This window comes from Haliotis asinina, chromosome 2 (assembly GCF_037392515.1).
Source record: "Haliotis asinina isolate JCU_RB_2024 chromosome 2, JCU_Hal_asi_v2, whole genome shotgun sequence".
NCBI classification, from domain to species: Eukaryota; Metazoa; Mollusca; class Gastropoda; order Lepetellida; family Haliotidae; genus Haliotis; species Haliotis asinina.
This window is the reverse complement of record NC_090281.1, coordinates 95,619,655-95,642,569: the sequence shown is the minus strand read 5'-3', so window position 1 is coordinate 95,642,569 and position 22,915 is coordinate 95,619,655. Positions and strand designations below refer to the sequence as shown.

Below are 22,915 nucleotides of genomic sequence, written 5' to 3'. Positions count from 1 at the left end.
ATTGTCTGGACTTAGTGTTTGTTATCTGTCATTCAAGATACAATGTATTCATTGTTCACGTGTATACATTTAGTACATTTAGGCAATTCGTGCCTGACCGGAATGGCAGAGCATATCAACTCTTGATCATTTACGGCAGTCACTGTCAGTTCCATACTAGTGATGCCTTGAAATGAACAACATTTGTCAAATCAGATCAGGTTTGTTTTAATGTTTGAGGCAAAGAGCCTGTGTACATTGCATGATGTCATGATTATGAACACCAGAGAGCAGCACACAATGATTTACCTTATACTAAAGCTTCCTTGATTGACATTGTGTGGTCATAAGTAACACCCCTCCATGGTTGTTTTACAGAGCGTATTTGTGGCATATGACAGTGAGAAGTTGTACACGTATGTGTACTGCCGGGAGTCTGTGACAGGTACACCTGAAATCATGACCCCTATGTACTCTGGAGGCTTCATGGAGGCCCCAGGAATGGGGGTGTCAGTCTGTAAGTAGGGGGTTCAGGGAAGGGCACCACAGAGTTCAGTACACAGTGTGGAGCACTGTTCAGAGAATGCTGATTCAACTAATTTGTTACATTGGGACAAGGTCTGGCTGCAGGAGATGCTCATCACCGTGCAGATATCCTTATATATAAAGTGATCATCTTAAACAGGTATTAAGTAATAATCATGAATTAATAAGTTAATAATCATGAATTGGTTATATAGAATGTGTTTTATGTGGAAGTAAGCATTGCATAGATTGAGTCTGTAATAATACTGACTGAAAACAATAACAACTATTAAGGCCACTGCTTCTGTAAGCAATAGCACTGCAACAGCTATGTTGGACAACCAACGTGTTTCATGAGATTGCTGTTTTCTTCAGTTTTGAACTATTATGTTTTTATTTTTAAGACCATAAGTCATGGTTGGTAGCAGTCTTGGTTGTCATTTTTAATACCAAATAATCACAGTGACAAATGGGTTGTGCATTTTCAAAATGTTACAGTTAACCAGTATACGAGTAAACCTCATATGTGTGAGTCTGTATTGAGGATGAGAATCAGCATGAAAGCATTGCATGTAACTGAAGCAAGTTTAAGCACCAAAATGTACTTACACAGTTGATTTCTTTTCCAAGTTGTTTTACTATCAGGAACAGGATAAACTGTGTGTGTCGGTAGCACTGATTAACAACACAGGTGTTAAACTAACTGCATGTTGACACTTGATGAACTAACTACCAATGTGAGGCAGGCACTCCAGTATACACACCATCCTGTATTTTTCTCTGTATCTCAATCTGAGTATAGGGGACCAAGTTCAAGTCTCCATAATTTTCTCTGGAGAATAGTGATTGTTTGGAGGTGATGCTTTGATCAGTAGACAGAGTCCCAGACTGGCCCTGATCATGATTGTATATTTGTCAGCAAGGACCAGGGACAATTTCCCTGGATAGATAGATTATGGAGCTGGCGAGCTGGCTAAAGCACCAGGCTATCCAGCGAGGTTGAGGTGTCGAGATCGAGCCCACCTGTGACCGGGTGTAAGAACCCTGGAGTCAACTTTGTGTGCAGACTCTGTCCATGTTGGCACAACCCCTAGTGGATGCACTTTAAAGAACCCATGAATCCATTGGTATATGACCAGATGGTGGCCATATGAATAGGGCAAACACCTAGTTCCGGATACAGCAACATGCAGTAAACTGGACAGAGTACTGTGACTAGGTGTCCCAGTCCACCCAGCTGTGGGTACTTAGATAGAAAGAGACAGCTACAAATAAGTCAGTGCACTTAGAGGCAGCAAGAGTTGTATTTTCCTCATGGAGTTAAGACTGATAATACAATGGCCGTTGATATTGACATCCAATGATTGAAGGAAATATATGTCAGCACCTTGAGCAAGCACTAGTTGCCTGGATACGTGTGCTATATAAATATCTATAACATAACATATAACATCTGTACAATGTGTGAAGCCCATTTCTAGTGTCCCCCATTAAGATATTGCTTGACAATTGCTAAAACTTGCTTGAAACCAAACCTACTCACTCACCCACCCTTAGAAGGTGTCAGTGAAAGAAGTACTGGTTCTTTATTATGACGCATCAACTGCTAGTGGGTCAGTATACTCTACCTGCTGGAGAACTTCTCATACATGCCTACCATAGAGCAGGGCTTAGGACATGACAGGAGAAATATAAACACCCAAAGTCCATATGTTAGTTTCCATATCGACCACAGTATTAAATATTGAGCTGTCTGATCCATTGTATCACTTAAAGCATTATTAAAATGGACATATATGTCACCTATAAGTGTTTACTTAAGTTATATCTATTCCACAGTATATCGAATGAATAATGTTCATTTTGAATTCCATTAATACAGATTTAATGCTTTAACTCATGACATTTGTGTAATTGAATGTAAGTACTGAAAGAATGTTATCTTATGTGACTGTGTTAATGTCCAGGTTCACAAGTCCTGTATGTTGGAGAGACCCGTCTGCCATATGGCCAGATTCCGATCATGCTACACAATGGGGAGATAACTCTGCAGACTCAGAGTGGAAAGCTTGGTAACCTGCAGCTGGACACACACTCTCATGTCTTCCATGAGAACCCCCAGGATCTTAAACCTGCTGAGGTCAGTTTTATCCAACCTTGTAGATATTTGTCTTCGCTATTCATTCAAGTCTTTTCTGCATGTTTTCCGGAACTACTGACATGTTGAACCCTGAGTGTAATATTTGGTATAGAACATTATTTGTAACATAAACACAATATTGTTAAATATCTTTTGGGTGTATTTTAAACTTTATATTGCCCAAATTCACTATGTAAAAATGAGAGTAAAACATGAATTTTTAACTTAACTTACCATTGGTCTTATGCATATTACCTCTACCTTCGCTAGTAGAGATCAGACAGACGTTGATTCGCCATTCCCTGAATGGCTACCTCGTGTGTCTACGGATGTAGTCATGGAAGTGACGTGATCTCCCTACTCGCGCGAACGCGAGCCATCCAAAATTCACTTTTACTTCTATCGTACGTCTGTTCAGACGTGTTTGTTTCGCTCGGAGTTTTCCTATCTGTGTTGAATAAAGTTGTCTCTCAACAGGTAGGTTTGTGTTGTTTCCCTAGGTGTGTGGTTAGTTAAATTGTATTTAACTTCACTTACCTTGCTACCTCGTGTTGTAAATGTTTTTTTCTCTCACTTTGGTGTGGGTTTTCCTGCATCGTTTGTGAGGGTGTCATGGTGGGCTTGGAGGTATTTTATTCTGTTGGGGATGCTTCCTCCATCTGTTCTGCCATTTCGTATGGTAATTTCTCCTTGTTTTGCCTTCTTTTCATGTGTTTTTTTGTTCCATGTGGCATGTTTCGCAGGTAGCCATTTTGGTTGCTGTCCATCACTGTCGCAAGCTTACTGGCGTACCCACTTCTTGTTGGGGGTGCGCTCTTGCTGCATTTTTTGTGTAGGGGTGTTTTTCCGTTCTCCCCTCTAGCGTTGATTTTTTTGTTTCACGCTTCGGTTTATGTTTATCTGTTGCAGTTAACTGTGTATGACTCGGCAGTTTTGTACAATCTGCAAGGGGCAGAAGTCAGCTAAGGATCCCCACCCCTGGTGTCTGGATTGTGCATCACAGGCATGTTCCCTTGACAGTTGCTGTCAGCATTGTGCAAGTCTTTCAGTGGCGGATTTCAAGACCTTTTTATCCGTTCGTAGGAAAAGGTTTACTCAGCGAAAGAGGAGAATGTCTTCCCCAGCTTCATCCTTAGGTTCTACCTACCTACCTGCTTGAACTTGCTCCAACTTCAACGCCTATGCCTGTGCCAGAGCCGACGCCTACGCCAGTGCTTATGCCCACGTCAGCGTCCACGCTAGCTTCGATTGGGACACCCTGACTGGTTCCAGTACCAGAGCCTATACCTACACCAGCACATGTTCAGACGCCGGCTCCTGTGCCTTCGCCGACGCCTTATTGGATCCCCAGGATCTTGCACACACTGTCCAAAGAGGAGGTGTTACAACGACAGCTTGGAAGCGGAGCGCTCAAGACCCAGATCACGGTTCAGATCTCTGAAAGGTCGGCGTTCCCGTTCCCCGCACCGTAGTCGGCGCCGGCGCTCGCACTCATGCTCACGCTCTCCTAGACGCTCCGTGGAGGATTCTCGTTCCAATAGGAGTAGGCGGCGTTTCCGATCGCCTCGGCGCTCTTCCAGAACCCGGCGTTCACCGGAGGCTCCTCGAGTTTCTCTGAAAGATTCTTCTATTCGGACTCCATCTACTTCTTCCACCCAGCGGCGTGAATCGACTTTGGTCTCCTGGGAGGATTTGGAGGAGCAACACTTCTGCCCTGATTATGAGGAAGAGGCAGGAGTAGGCGATGATGATGGCACCTATCTACCACTATTGGCAGTGTTTGAATGGATCGCTGATAGGCTGCCTGACTGTCCTTCTCCGTCAGTGGACTCCAATAACCTGTTGTCCATCCATTTGTCTCCTGAACTACTCATTCCACCTCATCCTATGGTGGCGGATGCAGTGTCTCTCCTGGACGAGGATTTTGCTAAGCTGTCACAGAATCCTACGATCAAGGCATCCAAGTCAAGGAAGTTGGAATATAAGATCCACGGTCTAGACTTCACGGATAATGGTGCTGCTCAGGACGACTCTCTCAAGCGCCTGTCAGGTTCTACACTCTCGGCCTATAAGGTTCAGGACTCTAAGGTGGCAGCCATTGACACAGAGCTCAAACGCATGCTCAAACCTATTTCTGCGTTAGCCTCGACTACCTCAGCGGCTGCAGTAGATTTATCAGAGGACAACACCTCCAGGGTGGACCACCTCACGACGATTTTCCAGTGGCAAGGCAGGGTTCTTCATGACCTTCTTGGTCATTTACATGCAGCTTTGGCCATGGCTACATCTGTTCGCTGCTCCGGCTTCTTGGATGCGTGCAATTGGCAGGAGGAGTTTAAACGCCAATTGCTTCGTGCGCCCTTCACCTCCAAGTTTCTATTCGCTGATAAGTTCCTGGATGTTTGCAAATCGCATGCAGAGTTAACCAACACTGAAGTTGCGTTGTCTACCTTTGATGCGCTGGGTTCTGCCTTTCGTGGAAGAGCCAGAGGAAGCGTCAAGAAACGTTATATTCCTAGGAGGGAATCCATCCGTTCCTCCTTTGGGAGGGGGAGCGGCCGCGCCAAGGACAATGACATTCAGCGGAAGCCCCAGGAGCACAGCCGGGACACCCCGTCAACGCCAGGGCGAGGCAGAGGCAAGCGCCCCTACTGTGGTCAGTGAAGCCTTGGATGTCTACGACTGGGACCTCCCACCCCCAGTCGTACCTATCCATCCGACTCCAGTAGGTGGGATACTAGGGATCTTCTGGCCCAACTGGTCATTCCTAGAGGACCCATTTGTAAGCAAGTCCGGCTACAAGCTGCCATTGGTCGAGACCGCTGACATCTACTCCCCAGTCGCGGATATATCTTCAACACCAATTAGCTCTCCTAGCGTCCAATATCGACATCCTATTGTCCAAGAGAGCCATAGAGACAGTGCTGGTACCCCACTGCTCCCCGGGGTTCTACTCACCCATCTTCCTGGTGCCGAAAAAAAAGATTCCGACAAGATGCGCATGGTTCACAATATGGCGGCCTTCAACAGACAGTATCTGGCTGACCCTCCACATTTGCGGATGACGCCACTAGAGCAGATTCGAGCCAAATTGTCACCCAGGGCTTGGCTAGCCAGTCTGGATTTACAGGATGCGTACCTGCATGTTCCTATATATCCACATCACAGGAAGTACCTGAGGTTCGTCTTCAATGGAATGCATTACCAGTGGAGGGTGTTTCCGTTTGGAATTTCTACGGCCCCGTGGCTTTTCACGCGGATCACGCTGCCGGTTACCAGGTTTCTACATCTCAGGGGAGTGGACTTCGATCCATTCATAGACGACTGTCTTCTCAACCACTGCAGTCCTCAACTGCTACGCAAACAATTGGACTTCTCCACCCGCCTGTTACATCAACTGGGTTGGATTGTCAACAACGACAAGTCACCACATCTGAAGCCAACGCAAGAGCTGACCTTCATCGGGGATTGTTTCTAATGAAGGACAATCTTGTCAGGGTCCCTCCAGACCGGTGGCGGAAGATACTGGTGTTTGCGGATCGAGGTCTCTCTCAACCCATGACCCTCAGAGAGTGGCAGTCTCTGTTGGGTCTTTTGACGTAGGCACAAGATCTTACTCTCAGGGGGCGCCTTATGCTGCGGCCGTTACAGAGGTTTCTGTTACCATTCGTCCAGATGAACGATCTCAAGTGACAGTTCCTTCTACCTCCACATCTACATCAGTATCTTTGGTGGTGGATGGTAGAATCGAATGTCTACGCCGGCGTCTATTTGAAAGACCACAAGTTGTTCGTGGACGCGTCCCTGCTAGGGTGGGGCGCCCACCTGGCCGGCCGGACGACCTCAGGGCTGTGGTCTGACGCCGAAAAGTTGTGGCACATCAACAACTTGGAGATGCAAGCTGTTATTCTAGAAGTACGCCACTGGAAGTACGATCCTGTCCAATACCAAGCTCCTGGTGGCGTCGGACAATTCCACAGTCGTTTGGGTTATCTGGAACCAGGGCATGACCAGGTCCAAGCAACTCCTAGACCAAATGTTCTTGTTAGCAGACCCTCTAGACAGCAACGGGATCACAGTTGCGGTACGGCACATACCCAGCTGCAAGAATATACTGGCAGACACGTTGTCGCATCCAGGCAGACCTTCTCTGACGGAATGGATGCTTCATCCAGACGCATTTCGTCAGATTTGCCTTCTCCACGGGAGACCCCTGGTGGACCTCTTCACCACCAGCTTCAACCACCAGTTGCCAACTTACGTGTCTCCCGTACCAGATCCGCAGACTTGGGCAGTCGATGCACTATCCCTGTCGTGGGAAGGTCTAGACGCGTACGACTTTCCACTACCTGTTCTTCTCCCGGAAGTGATCGGCAAGATCAAGCAGACACAGAACCTGAGACTGCTTTTGGTCGCGCCTTGGTGGCCAGCCAGAGCGTGGTTCCCCGATCTGCGGCGCCTCATCAGCAGTGGCCACACCTTCTTCGTCATTCTCACAGTCAACTCCATCCAGATCCGCTGAGATTCCATCTGCATGGCTGAGCCATTTACAGAAGGCATTAAGGGCGAAAGGCTATTCCTCGCGCATGGCGAATGCCATAGCCCGAGCTCATCAGGTATCCACCAAATCCCTATATGATGACAAGTGGCGCTCATTTGAAAACTTTTGTGCTCAGAGATCACAGGATCCCATTACAGCCTGCCCACAGTTTGTGGCAAATTTTTTGATGTTCCTACGCAATTCCAAGCATCTGAAAGGGAGTACGTTGGGTACCTATTTGTCAGCGCTGAACTCCGTCTTGGCTGTCAAAACATACCAGAGTTGGTTGCCCTGCTTAAGGCGTTAAATTTGGAGGAAAAGAAGGTCAAGTTCCGCCCTCCAGCTTGGGATCTAAATGTCGTTTTACAACACTTGAGATGACCCCCATAAGAACCCCTAGAGGATGCCTCTTTCGAACTGTTGTCTAGGAAGATGGTTTTCTTACTAGCTCTAGCTACGGCAGCTAGAGTTAGTGAGATTCATACCCTGGATGTCACCCAAGTGCGCTTTGAACAAGCGAGGCATGGTCGAGTCCACTTGGGTTTACTGTGGGACTTCATTGCCAAGAATCAACTTCCTGGTCAACCGGACAGACGGTTTTCTATCCCGCCTTTATCGACTATCCTGGGACGACATGATACTGAGGAGGAGTTCCTGTGTCCAGTCAGGGCCCTTAGATGTTATATCCAGAGGTCTGCCTCAAAGAGACGTTCCCGGAAAAGGCTGTTTATCCCCTTTTCTTCATCTTGCAAGGGGGAAATAAACAGAAACATGATTGCCTTGTGGCTTCATTCGACTATCCTGGCGGCGTATGATGCCAAGAAACTTCCCCATCCGACGGCAAACAACCCCCATGAAATTAGAGCTCTGGCGTCCACAATGGCCCTCCACAGGATCTGTACGGTGCCACAGATTATGGAGGGTTGTTTTTGGAAGTCGACCACCGTTTTTGCCTCACACTACCTGAGGGACTTGGCGGTCGAGGACATGGAGGGGCTTCAGTCTTTTGACCCGTTGGTGGTTGCACAGCAACTCACCCGGCCTTCCGCCCATTAGGTAATTATGTTGTTCTTACCATTGGTCTTAAGATTAACCTCACCCTCTGGGTGCGTCGGTTTCTCTTTGGAGTTCCCTTGGGTTATCCTTTGTCTTGTTTCCAGGTTTGCCCTGTGACGTTTGGCATTGGTCTCCCGGGTCTCCTGTGCATGTGCTTTGTCTACTGAAGAGTTGAAGGTCCTCCGGAGTCCACACCACTGTCCTCTCTGTCGAAGCCATATGCATAAGACCTATGGTAAGGTAAGTTATAAATTTATTAAAATCTAAATATTTTAGATATTTAAATACTTACCTTACCATAGAGCGGTGACTCCCTCCCAACGCTGGATGCTCCTCCCCACTTTGGACTTTTCGGACCTTTTTTTTCCTGCTGCCAGTAAAAGTGAATTTTGGATGGCTCGCATTCGCGTGAGTAGGGAGATCACATCACTTCCGTGACTACATCTGTAGATACACGAGGTAGCCATTCAGGGAATGGCGAATCAACGTCGGTCTGATCTCTACTAGCGAAGCTTGAAGTAATATGCATAAGACCTATGGTAAGGTAAGTATTTAAATATCTAAAATATTTAGATTTTAATAATTTTGTTCTTTACAGCTTTTAACTGCTGCCCAGCAATGCATCAAGCTAAGAAGGTAGGCCAAAGGACTTGGTTACTGTAAGAAAATCAGCATTAGATTTGGCTTTCAGTAATCCATGTTGTCATAATAAGCACAGGTCTGGTTTGAAACATGTAATCATATCTCTGTTGCATCCATCAATGTTCATGATGTTTGTTCTCTGGATTTGCTAACCTTGACATTTCAAGTGTGGAACATATTTGTGCATCTAATGTAATGACTGGTAACAGGTAAGGGGTGATGATAACTTTGTGTATGTTTGCTGCAGATTCCGAGATGCGTGGATCTTCTGCCATTATGTGAACAGGAGAGAGGTTTGGGTGGAACTGGGAAGGGCAGCCCTGCACAGCCTGGACCTTGACTTTGGTGAATCATTTATCTTATCTGACCAAAGGACAACACTTGCTGATGTAGACATAATTCAGTGTGATGGAGGCATCCAGTAATGTATTGTTCTTGATTTCTTGCAGCCATCAGAGTGTATAGGAACATTGGGGATGTTGGCATGGTAACCTCCTTGCAGAAGGTCAAGGTGAGTGCAAAGGTCATTGCTGTGAAATTGTTACTGTAGATTTGTATCAAGCAACAGGGTAAGCAATGTTAATGGGACCGATGGAAAAAATCCCATACTTTACTTACTTTTTAGTATTTTGCATTCTATACAGGGACAAGTGAGGATGGGTGATTTATATAATCAATGACAAACAAGGATAGTTACTTGTTGAGGAAGAGTTTTAGTGAGTTTAGGTTTTTTTTGTTATTCCTTACTTTCGTTGCTGCTCTGCTCCCAGACAATAGAGGACAAGAACCTGCTGTCTGGCTACATTGCCATGTTCCTTGGGGAATTCAACTCTGCACAGGATCTCTTCCTAGCATCAAGCTATCCTCTGGCTGCCCTAGAGGTATGTGTTCAATTTTCTTGGTGCAGATTCAAGCTACACATGTGTTATTACAAGCTTAACAAGGTTCAAGCTTTCGCTGTTTATTAATTGTAATTTTGTTGCAAATGTTTGGCACAAATGTTACCTTGATTTGATAATGTCCGGACACCTACAAGTTATTCACTGTATACAACTGCTGCAGATGCGTCGAGATCTGCTTCACTGGGATAGTGCACTGCAGCTAGCCAAGGCTCTGGCTCCGGAGCAGATCTCGTACATCTCACGGGAGTATGCCCAGCAGCTGGAATTCACAGGAGACTACATGAACTCTCTCTCTCACTATGAGAAGGGGATCACCAGGGAGGAAAAGGCAAGGGAACACGATGAAATCTGTGCTGCTGGCATTGCTCGCATGTCCATCAGGACTGGTGACATACGCAGGTGCGACTTTGGTTTACCAACATACACACATTCAACGTTTCAATTTCAGTAATTCTTAATGCGTGGCATCATGTTGGCTATCTACCCGTGAATGTTCAATAATGTGTTTTGGTAATAGTAATGTATTCTGTGTCCTTGTATCTTGTTGTTTTTGTTTCAGGGGTGTTGCCATGGCAATGAAGATGTCCAGCAAGGGCTTGAAGAAGGAATGTGCAGGCATCCTGGAGAGTATGAAGGTAGGACTATTGTGGGCATCACATCTGCTGATACAGGTCCACCTTTGTATTTAAATAAGTACCAACATTTATGCTCCTGAGGTATATTTCATGTCCCTGTGACAATAGCAGGCATGACATGCTGGGATAATATAAGTAAATACAGAATGAGAGTGATCTGTGGTACCACAGAAAAGGACCCTGCCCACTGCAGCTGACTACTATTTCCTGAATGACCTGTAGCAGAATGGGCTGGTTTGGCACTGATTTTGCATTTTATCTGCCTATATGTTTGTGTGATTGGTTAGATAGGTCCTTTTGGCTGTGAAGATCTTATTATTGCCAAATTATTTATGAGAATTGTCTTAATATGATGGTGCATATGGAGTGCAAGATGTGAAAAATATGTTACGTTGTCTTGTGCACTTTGCCACATGTATTGACACAGTGTGCATATATTTTGTGTATTTATTCATCAATAAATGCAAAATTCATTGATGTGAAATGTTTTCAAAGTACCTACTGGTAAATCCAATTCACATTATGTATTACTTTGAAGTAGATGTAAATGCATACATCACATCTGAATAGTGAATTCTGTATGACATGTAGTATTGCCATAGAATGAGCATCAATCTCTCCAACAAGTTGCTGTGTGTTCCAGCAATGGACAGAAGCAGCTACTCTATATGAGCAAGGTCACTACTACGACAAGGCAGCTTCTGTCTACATCAGAGGCAAAAACTGGTATGACACTCTGTTTTGTAACCATTAAAGAATTCTCCATTTCTACACTCTATATTTTGACAAATTAGTTGCTTATCTATTCATTCTCCCAAAATGTGGTGGAAATTTCGTATGTTATATTTCTATATAAAGACATTTCTTCTGAATAGAGCCTTGCCAAAGGCGCAGCAGAACCACATAACCATGCAGGCTGATCACTTATAAAAGTTGGAATTTGTTTTCTGTGCTTGTATTTTAAGCCATCCTGGTTATCTTTTTTGTTCCAGATATTCAACTCAGCTCATGTTGTTCTGAATTAGTTCAATTATAACCACTATCCATATTTTTAAATTTATCCTATCTCACGGTATGCACTTCTCTCTCCTGAGTGGAACGATGTAAACCTTTTTCCCTGAGCCTGTCTTGTCCATCTATCTGCCCAAGCTACCACTCTATGCTACCGTAATTATAAGGCGGTTTCCTAGTTGTCATGCAAAGTATGCGGCATGCACCACTAATTACTCAAGTGATTATCTCAGAATCTTTGTTCCCTTTCTTGTTGCACATGAGTGTGAACATGTTTTGATTTGCCCAATGTTTTCAACATCAGTCTACAACATGGGGATTGTAACAGATTCCTAGACTCCTGGAAACTACTCTTCCCACCCATCTGGCTGCCATGTTGTATGGTATTACTACTGCGTGGAATCAGCAACAGTCTGCTCACTCGACAGGGAGTGCTCCTCCTCTCAAACCACCTGTTGTGGCACGAAGTCCTGGTGTTCCTCAGGATCCTCCCATTTGGTTGTTGATTCCCCAAAGGGAAGTTTGGATTTTGTCAACAAACCTCAAGTCTTCACGTGGATAGTGGAGAAACCCTGATGTCACCAAGAGGACTTAATGCTTTCCTTCTCCATGTGACAACGATACTTGGCATCTTTTACTTTCCCACTCATGACCTACATCCATGGGTCATGCCTTTAAGCCCTTAAGAGGATTAAAGATTGCTTGTCTTTGCGTAGATTCTCCTTAGCGGCGGCCCACTCCCATGGTTTTGCAGTCGTTGTCCACTGCTCTTTTGGCATATGAAGACATCCAAACGCTTTGCAGGAAAAGGACTCGTTCAGCCTTCTTATTTGAGAACAGAGAACTGTCTCATCTGGACCCAGCTATTCATCGCTCCTTAACTTTGTCCAATTGCATCATCTTGGCGGTGGACATGTTTGCGACATCGGTGGAGCACTTTTTCACCAACCAGGATGCTTACATCCTTGGACCGATTTCAGACCACACTTGTCCAGCTGTGTCATCTCCATGGTTATCTCCTGGCAGTTCGATGTCACTGCCTGCTCAATTTGCCATCATGGGATGACAGGTTTTAGGCTGAACTCAGTCGACCATGGTCTGCAGTCCTTATTTAATGGCATGATTGCAGAAGTTTCTGCAAAGGTGGATTGGGATACTCAATTTCAAGTTTTAGTGAAATTATTGAAACTCCAGAAATCCCATTTGCAAGCTTCCATGTCACAGAGAGAAGCTCCAGACTTTGTGCCATCTTATCCAGAACTGCGTCAGGGTTTTCATGGCCATTTGTCCAGAGCTAGAGATAGCAGGCCCTCTTGTGGCACCTCCTCCCAATGTCCTCCCAAGTCTGACCCTGGGGCTGGGAATTCGGTCCCCAAGCAGTGACTCGTCAAAACAAGTGCATGACCTATGAACTTCTACCTCCAGTCATCCCCATTTACGACTCTCCATTGGGTGGGAGATTAGGGAGGTTTCCTCACATCTGGACCATACTAGGTGATCCTTTTGTGACCAAACTCCTGGCCATAGGCTATCAACTTCCTGCCATGTGACACCCACCTCTGACAGTGTATCTGGTACATTGCAGGTACCTGGCAGACCAGGTCCAGTTTCTTCGCTCCACCATATGTATACTCATACAGAAATGTGCAGTCCAGTCTCTCAGTGAGGCCCCCAGCACCTGGAGGTTCTGATGCCCCATCTTTTCACTTCCCCCCAAAACTCATTATCAACATCAAATTACTCAATGCCCACTATCTCCAGTGCCCGCCTCATGTCAGGATGTAATTGATTGTCCTTCGCACCGTCCTGAAGAAAAGAGATTTTCTTGTCAGCCTAGACTTTTAAGGTGCATATATCTTCATGTGCCAGATTCACAGAAATTCCTCCGTTTCGTGTTCTTAGGGATCCATTATCAATGGACCATCCTAAGTTTTGGAATTTCTGTGGCTATATACCAGGATCACCAAGCCGATCACCAGATTTCTTCATCTGCATGGGTTCATGTTTGAAAGTTACATAGACGACTTCATTGAGGCAGAGAGACCCAGTGGTTCTTCTGTGTCAGTTGGAGCTACACCTGGGTTGGCTGTTAAGTGCTGCAAACTAACACTGACCCAGACCGCTCAATTCATCAGGGCGACTTTCAGCACACACCAGGGCCTCATATTCATCCCCCAAGACAGATAGCTGAAATTTCAACGCGTAGTTCCTTTAGCACTGTTGCAGGAGTTCATGGCAGTGGGAGGAATTTGGGGCCTCTTGACCTCGGCACATTCACTGATACAGCGGGAACTATTGCAACTGTCTTCCATTGCAATGCGCAATGCCTTACCCCCCTGGCTCTTCTACCTAGACTAATGCAAAACTCAGATTCTACTGCTTTCAGTCGCGCCATACTGGCCAGTAAGATTTGATTTGTTGATCTCATACAGCTCAAAGAAATGAACCCAGTTCATCTTCCTGATCGGCAAGACCTACTCTTACATCCTCACGCAGATTGGCACCATGTATCCTTTCGTACCCTTTCACTGCCTGTTTAGCACATCTGCAGAAGTCCTTACTTACCAAGGTGTGTTCTTGGAGAGTGACTATGGCCATCACTTCTGCTCAACAGACGTCCACCCTCTCACTTTATGATGAAAAGTGGAAGTGTTTTGAGGGATATTGCAAGTCAAGAGGCATTACATCTCCCGTTTCTACTTCAACTCAGTTCAAGTCAGATCGTCAATGAATTTCTTTTGCATTTGCTGTCATCTAAGAAGCTGTAGGGTTCACTTTGGCCACTTACCTTGGCCACCTTCAATCAACTTGGCCTTGGCTAACATCACCGGCTTTAAGGTTTCGATGGTTCCTGAGCTTCAGTATTTGCTCCGCTCCTTCAAGATGGCAGATCAGTCTATGAAATTTAGGTGTATCAGTAGTTCTGCATCATTTGGCCTCATCGGACTATATACCCCATGCTCAGAAGGATTATGGGAAGATCACTTTCAAGACTTTCTTCCTTGTGGCCTTGGCAACAGTTGCTTGGATTTCTGAGCTCCACATTAGGATGTTAAAAAAGTCCAGTTTAAACAGAAGAAGAATGGTAATTTTTTCCTCTGGATTTTATCGCAAAGAACCAGCTGTGGGGACATACTTTTACCATTCCTCCATTGTCAACAATCCTTGTGCCACATGACAAGGAAGACTTGCAGCTTTGCCCTGTTGGGGTTTTGCAGATTATTCTTGCTGTTTCGATAGATCGCCGCCTATGCCATTGCCTCGTCATCATGTTGGAAATGTCTTGCACCACTTTATCAATCTGGATGAGAGCCACCATATTACAGACTTAGATCTTTGCTGGGTCACCGCCCCCGACAGCTTCCAATCCACATGAAACACGAATTCTCAATAGCAACTGTTCACTCCATGCCATTATGGAGGGATTCTTTTGAGGACCTGACTCGGTCCTCTCTTCCCACTACTTTCGGGACCTCTCTTCAAGGCGTGTGCCAGTTTGGACTCCTTGTTCTAGCACAACAGCTGTCCCAACAATGCAGATATGGGACGGTTCCACATCGTTTCTTGAAGTCTGTTTGTCTGCCTTATGTTTCCTTTGCTTATGGGCTAGAACTACTTCATTTAGTTCTATACTAAGACAAAGAAATGCTACCGCTTTGGTGGTTTGATGAATCTGGAGCACAATATTCAGTATCACGATCTGAAAGGCTTTGACATTTCACATTTCCTGACCTCTACTTTTCGAGGCAATTACGTCGGTGAAGTGTCACTCACGAATTCTAGTAGACTTTTATCCAGTGGCTCCAAGAATGAGATTGATGATTCAAAGATATACAAATGCAAGTATATGGTAGGTAGTAGTGCATGCCACATGCTTTGCATGACGGCTAGGAAGCTGTTTTATAAAAAGGGTAGCATGGACAGAGGCCTATGGAAAAAGTTTACATCGTTCCACTCAGTTTGGATCAAGAGAAAGGAGTGCATACTGTGAGATATGCTAGGTATGTAAATATACAATGTCTAACTAAATTCTATTTCAAGCTTGATGTTTAATGTATTGGCTCTAAGGAAATTTCAGTTCCATTATTTTTTGAGTAAGTGGTTTTGGCAGACTGCTGCATTTTCTAAAATCATGTTTAACAATTACAAAGTATCGCCATGTCATCTTCTTCAGGAATAAGGTTGGGGAGCTGCTACAGCACATCACCTCCCCGAAGATCCATGCTCAGTATGCCAAGGCCAAGGAGGCTGATGGCAGATACAAGGAGGCTGCAGAGGCTTACAAGATGGCTAAAGAGTGGGACCATGTCATCAGGTATGTCTAGCCTACATATATCATGGACACACACACTGTTATACATTACTGCGCACAGCTCTCCTACCACAGTGAATCCATCTGGATTGTGGTTGCTTATTTTCAGAGCTGACTACAATGAAATTTCTCTCTTCTCATGATCATGTGGATCAAAACTTGTCAGCCATTTGTTTGTGTGGCCTAGACTCTTTTATTTAAAGCTTAATATGCTCTTTTCTGAGGTTTAATGGACTCATCTTCAAATACATGTGCACTTTAACTCAGTGTTAAGTAATCAGTATGAAGAGAATTATTTAGTTTTCTTATCTGGCACTTCCATAGTTTTTGAGAGCAAACATACTCTTTTGATAAGAAATCTAACAAAGAAAACTGAATATCCCAAGAACCTCTCATCCTTTGTTTGTATCCAGGAGAGTATTAAACAAATGATGCATGTTGGACATCTTTTGGACCATAATCATAAATGTGTAATTCTCTCCCATGTGGGACATGTGGGTCGTATGGGACAATCTGAAATTTAGATGAGAGATATTGTTTAAGTGCTAGCTATTTGTGTCAGTTTTAGTTATGCTTTTCCAAATTTTCAGGATTAACCTTGAATTTCTACAAAACCCTGAAGAAGCTGTTAAGATAGTTCAGGAAACCCAGTCTGTAGAGGGTGCCAAGATGGTTGCCAAGTGAGTACCTCTTGTATCTTGTTCTGTTATGCCAGGAAGAAGCCATCAATATTGTCTGGGAAGAGCCACATTGATTTGTTCATGGTCAAGTTTCAATCTGACTTAGTGCAACATGTGTCTTGTTTCTCTCGAAGGGCCATGTATGAGTTACATCTTGGCATTGTCAAAGTGAAGACACCATATACTTTTCAACATCCAGAAATCTCAAAATGAGTCTTTGACTATATTTTTCAAAATCCTACCTTCCTATTTCTGACAATAATAAAGTATTTGAGGACTTTAGATATGTTGTCATTTTAAGCATCTGATTTAGGAGCAAAACGTGCTTCAAAGAGAAAAGCTGTATTCATTCTATAATGCTACTGTGTCTGATGCAGGTTTTTCCAGAAACTGAATGATTATGCCTCAGCTATCCAGTTCCTTGTGATGTCCAAGTGTAATGATGAGGCCTTCCAGCTGGCTCAGAGTCACAACCAGATGGAAGTTTATGCTGACATAATAGGTGCACCCTCATATTGATTCTTTAGTTCAAATCAAAGTTAGTTCTTGTTGTACAGTTTCTTTAGATGGTTTTTGTTGAGGGTTTAGTTCATATACACATATATACCATGATCTTCAAAGTAGATTATTCTTGAAAATATATTCTTGAAAATATATGTGTTTGTTTATTTCACAATTGCAAAAGACAAACAACACTATGGTTTCAGTTATTGTTCAACATAGTCAAGATAAGTGTGTTTACTAGGACCTCCATTGATGGTATGGTATGGAAAACTCTCCATTCAAAAGTTGTTTAAATCATGAAGTAGTTATCCTTGCATCATTGGGTCTGCAGTAGCTTCTTGTTGGTATTGATGCAATGACAATGGTGACAATATACCAAACATTGTCAGATGTTACTGACAGTGTAAGTTTGTATCTTGTATGTTGTAGGTTCTGATGCCACTCCCGAGGACTACCAGAGTATAGCAGTTCACTTTGAAAATGAGAAGAACCACTACCTGTCTGGCAAGTTCTTCCTCCTCAGTGGGCAGTACTCTAGGGTGAGTAGATCACACCAGATATTTAATCACTGCTTCGTCCATTTCCTCTGTATCAGTAGTAGGAGGGCAAATGATGATCTTTTGATCTTGGACTGTCCTAGTGAAATGAAAGGAGTGCGCACTCTGTTTTTCAGACTGCAAATCCCATGTGGGTTTTTTTCCTTTGTGAGTTGTTAATATTTTTTTTTAAGATTCATGGATTCTTTTTCATCAGTTCAGGGTCAGAACAGGTCCCTGTCATCCAGTGATGGTTGTGAAAGGTAACCAAATGGACTGGGTGTTCAGTGTAATTGAAATTTCAAAATACACAGAAAAAGTTATGTTTTTTATTAAGTTTGACAGGTTTGGTGACTGGGCTGCTAGCAGGTTACCATACATATTCCATGATTCATGATATGACTCAGTGGATTCACTTTGGTCACTTCTAAGACACACTTTGTTGTTATCAGGCCATGAAGCACTTCTTGAGATGTAATGGTGAGGACAGTCAGGCAATAGAGCTGGCAATAGAGACTGTGGGACGAGCCAATGATGACCAGCTCACCCACCAGCTCATTGACTTCCTCATGGGAGAAACTGACGGTATGCCAAAGGTGAGTTAATAGGAATCTGTTGTAGGCATTGTTTCCACAAATGTCAGGCAATAGCTTAAGCCAAAACAATCTGTCCGTGTCGTTGTGCAAGATGCACATAATGTATGTGCACAACTTTCTTTAGATCCCTTATGATTGTAAGTCAATGTTAATGTGTGGAATTTACCATACCCTTAATCATTGCCCTGGGTGATTATATATATAGTAGTGATTGCGGCAAAGAAGCCCTGTTAGTCTGCAGGAAGCTTACATCTATACACTGTTGGGAACGTATATGTGTTGTTATGGGTCTTGATAACATATGACATGTTTTTCTGTTAGCACTGGAATTCACTTGAAATGTGTGATATCTTGATTGTCAGGTTTTGAGAAACTTACACAAGTTTGTGTAAGCAGTTGTTTGATTTTGTTATGCTTCCTTTTCTCCCAGGATGCCAAGTACCTGTTCCGGTTGTACATGGCCTTAAAGCAGTACAGAGAGGCAGCCCGAACAGCCATCATTATAGCACGGGAGGAGCAGAGTGCAGGTACGTCACCCATTACACAGATGCATAATACATGTATAGAGGGAGATTGATCTCACACACACAAACCAGTTACACTCTAGGCACATCACCCTTTACCCAGCTGCATAATACACATACAGCTACATCTCATCACACACACAGACCAGTCACGCTCTAGGCACATCGCTCATTACACCCATCACCAATACATGTATAGCGAGAGATTGATCTCACACACACACAGACCAGTCACGCTCTAGGACCATCACTCATCACCAATACATGTATAGCGAGAGATTGATCTCACACACACAGACCAGTCACGCTCTAGGACCATCACCCATCACCAATACATGTATAATGAGAGATTGATCTCACACACACAGACCAGTCACACTCTAGGAAAATCAGCCATCACCAATACATGTATAGAGGGAGATTGATAACACAGACTGGTCACACACACAGACCAGTCACACTCTAGGCACATCACCCACTACACCCATCATCAATAAATGTATAGAGGGAGATTGATAACACAGAGAGACTGGTCACACACACAGACCAGTCACACTCTAGGCACATCACCCACTACACCCATCACCAATAAATGTATAGAGGGAGATTGATAACACAGAGAGACTGGTCACACACACAGACCAGTCACACTCTAGGCACATCACCCACTACACCCATCATCAATAAATGTATAGAGGGAGATTGATAACACAGAGAGACTGGTCACACACACAGACCAGTCACACTCTAGGCACATCACCCACTACACCCATCACCAATAAATGTATAGAGGGAGATTGATAACACAGAGAGACTGGTCACACACACAGACCAGTCACACTCTAGGCACATCACCCACTACACCCATCATCAATAAATGTATAGAGGGAGATTGATAACACAGAGAGACTGGTCACACACACAGATCAGTCACATGCAGATAAGTAATCAATTCATCATTTGTCACTTGCAATGCCATGTGGAATGATTTGTTTTCTTTATTCCAAGTAGATGGAAGATCCTAGTCCAGTGGCAAATGGTATTGCAATATGTCCTGTAGAGTTGTCTAACTACCTGGAACAGCAGGTGTCAAAATCTGTATTATCTAGTTGGTAAAACATGTTCAGAGAGTGGATAGCTGAAAGTACAATCAGTAGGAATGGTACTTGTTTGGCCATGAAATCTGTATGCTTGGCTTGAGATGGGTATCTATGTGTAGTACTCCCAATGCATATCAGGGGCGCAGCATTATGTCTAATTCAGTGAAGGTCACTCTGCATCAGTAACAGCCTCTTGGGTGTTGTGTCTAAGGTACCAGAATGCAGTGTGCAGAACTGCATGTCTAATACATGCAGGAAACTCTGCCCCAACAGGTTCAAATCCAAGACTCACACAGACATTTGGTACGTCCTTCCACATTAAGCTGACATGCTGGAATGTAATGGAAATGTCTTCAAGGTTGTATTAACCCTATCCTGTCCCTGTGTGTTAAGATCTCCTTGTCATTACTGTGCATCCTTGATTTATCCTGAATATGAGCCCGGAACAGCTCACTATATTCAGCCCAGTGGTTCAGGGCACAGCTACTTGCTGTAGTAGTTCCCTGCCAGCATTTATTTGTCATAGTTGTCAATTTTTTTATTTGAGCTGTTTGGTGAGTCCACTGTTCACGCTTGCCAAACAAGAGTGGAATTTGTGGTCTTTATGAGCTATGTCCCTTGTAGTTCCTCCCCAGTCATATTCCACCTGTCACATAATTTGTGCTTGTTTACAAAATTGCCAATGCCCACTCCAGATGATCTGAAGAATAACCAAGATCTTAACTGCAATTAAACAAGTTTTAGCTTGCAAAATGAATCAAATCACAGGAGTAAGTAGATTAAAGAAATTGAAAGATTTGGAAGATATCTGTCACTGATGTCAGTGTTACATATGATTTGCAAATCCTTGAACTGTTGCAGGTAACTACCGAAATGCCCATGATGTGTTGTTCAGTATGTACCAGGAGCTAAAGGACAACAGGATCAAGATCCCAGCTGAGATGGCTACCAACCTCATGATCCTACACAGCTACATCCTTGCTAAGGTACCACAGGCCACGATATTGAGTTGACCCATGAGACAATGACCATGCCAGACCTATTTGTCTAATGACTGTGTTGAATGACTAGCATGCACACAAGGATGAATATATTCACTATTTTTCTTCCCCCCTGCAACACAAAAAGGGGGCCAATATATTCATCTGCCTCCGTGCGTCTGTCTGTACAATCTGATTCTTGTTAGTGCGATTTCTCATGAACTCTTGTACCCACTATCTTGAAATTTGGTGACAGCCCACACTGGGGGATTATGCAGACACCAGTCAATTTTGGTGACCATGACCTTATTTTCAACATCGCAACAAAGGTCTGACCACTTTTCAGAATCTTCTCAATTCAATATGTCCTGAAACATTGCAATCAATGTGACCTGACATTCGTCGTCAATTTTGTTGACTGCCTACATTGGGGTGTAGTGCAGACACAAGTCAATTGTTTTTTTCTTGACCTTATTTTCAACATCACCACAATGCTCTGACCACATTTCAAAATCTTCTTAATGCAATAACTCCTGAAATATTGCATCCAATGTTTCGAATCATATCGACAGCCTACATTGGGGGATAGTGAAGACACCAATCAGTTCAGGCATCTTGTATGTGACCAACAAAAAAATTAGTAAATGTGTCTGACATTGCCATATTAGTGGCAACCACTTGTTTAGATCCTTATCATGAACGTATTTAAATGACATCTGTATGACCAATATCTAAGAATACGCTGGATGGTCTGGGTCTCAGATTAGACTAATGCGTCTCAAGTTATCAATCAATCAATCTTTATTTAGAACTGGAGGCCACAGGTCCATTGTACAGATATATAAGTTATCTAAGTTGCAGAAATCAATAAAAAATTCTTCGGTAACCTGACTGTTTGATCCAGACTTGATTGTTTAAAGGGGCACATTCCATGGACTGGTTGTTGCTTTTGATATTGTTTTTGTCAACGGGTCTGTCTTAACTGGTTTGTGACTTCTGCTGCACTACCATCATGTGAAATTGATAGTAAGTGCATGGATTGATAAAAAAATGTTTTTACTTGATAATTTTCCCATTTTCACCATCAAGATAACAAATGAAAATATTTTGAAGTTTAACAATTTCGCAGAGGTACAAAATGCTAGGACTGGAAAATAGTGATGTCAGTGTATGTCTTATGTTTTGTCTTTTAATCCTAATTTGTTTCTTGTCATATATATATGCTTTTTGAAACTTAATGAAAAGCACATTATCTGCTTATACTTATAGTGAATTTATGACATGACCGTAATACCTAGACAATTTATAGATTGCCAGTGAGAATCATACTTCATACATATGCCCAAAAAGTGTCCAAGTGTTTGTTGTCTGTCTTATTACAATTGATGGCGAGTTATAGCAACAATGTCTTTCAACAGTTTAATATGCAAAAAGGTGTTATATTGTTTCATGTTTTTCACATCAGTGCACTCTCATTAATCACCCAAGATATCACATCTGGCATGATGTCCGCCATTCTTTGAAAAAGTAATTAAAGTAGCTAATAATATGGAATCAATCAATGTATTAGCAGTTAATCTTTGGAAGGAAGGATGTTATTTTTACCCAGGCAACTTTTTGACAGTATAGATTAGTAAGTTTACAAATGCATGAGCATATATAAATAAACATATACACTACCTTTGGCTGTAAGATAAAAGTAGTTAATCAGTCAGCATGCCATCAGTTAGTCCTTTGATCAATGTTTGTTTTTTAGCTTAACTGATAATTCCTCTTGCTGTGCTTCCATGCACATTTTGCGTAACATTTGATGTATATGCCACATCAGACCTTAATATATAATGTTGAATATTTACTTCAGAATGACGAAATGCCTAATGGGAATCTTTGTCGGGTAATCTGAGTGGTGTTACTACTTATTATACCCATTGTAAATTCATTGACTGACCATCAAGTGAGTGGTAACAAACAACAGGTGTAGGTTTACTGCCAAACACAGGTTACAGCATGGGAGAAATAATCTCTGTATCGCATGCAATTTTAATTAATAAACAACTTTTGGACCAACATTGTTTTGAAGAGAATTTCATTGTTGCATAATGAAAACAGTATAAGCACTTGCTGTGTAGTTTCATTAAAAACTGTATGTCCCTATTTAGCTATGTAAATATTCAGCTATTTCTAGCAATTGCAAAGTGGCTTTGTTTAGTTTACCGATTCAAATGATCCAAATGTATTTTTTTAATACGTGAT

General features: G+C 43.2%; 1 protein-coding gene across 2 annotated transcripts in view; it reads left to right on the top strand.

The window, feature by feature from the left end:
- Positions 1–22,915, top strand: part of LOC137274632 (WD repeat-containing protein 19-like) — a 42,755-nt gene that overhangs the window by 14,890 nt on the left and 4,950 nt on the right. Inside the window, exons 16-31 of one of the 2 annotated variants that reach the window (XM_067807936.1) lie at positions 358–424; positions 2,472–2,644; positions 8,839–8,876; positions 9,130–9,227; positions 9,332–9,393; positions 9,653–9,763; positions 9,945–10,183; positions 10,344–10,419; positions 11,063–11,145; positions 15,605–15,745; positions 16,333–16,422; positions 16,800–16,924; positions 17,356–17,465; positions 17,915–18,058; positions 18,489–18,585; positions 20,544–20,668. In XM_067807936.1, coding sequence (XP_067664037.1) covers positions 358–424; positions 2,472–2,644; positions 8,839–8,876; positions 9,130–9,227; positions 9,332–9,393; positions 9,653–9,763; positions 9,945–10,183; positions 10,344–10,419; positions 11,063–11,145; positions 15,605–15,745; positions 16,333–16,422; positions 16,800–16,924; positions 17,356–17,465; positions 17,915–18,058; positions 18,489–18,585; positions 20,544–20,668 — 1,779 coding nt within the window. Of the gene's footprint in view, positions 1–357; positions 497–2,471; positions 2,645–8,838; positions 8,877–9,129; positions 9,228–9,331; positions 9,394–9,652; positions 9,764–9,944; positions 10,184–10,343; positions 10,420–11,062; positions 11,146–15,604; positions 15,746–16,332; positions 16,423–16,799; positions 16,925–17,355; positions 17,466–17,914; positions 18,059–18,488; positions 18,586–20,543; positions 20,669–22,915 lie in introns of both variants that reach the window. The other variant, XM_067807935.1, reaches the window with a different exon arrangement.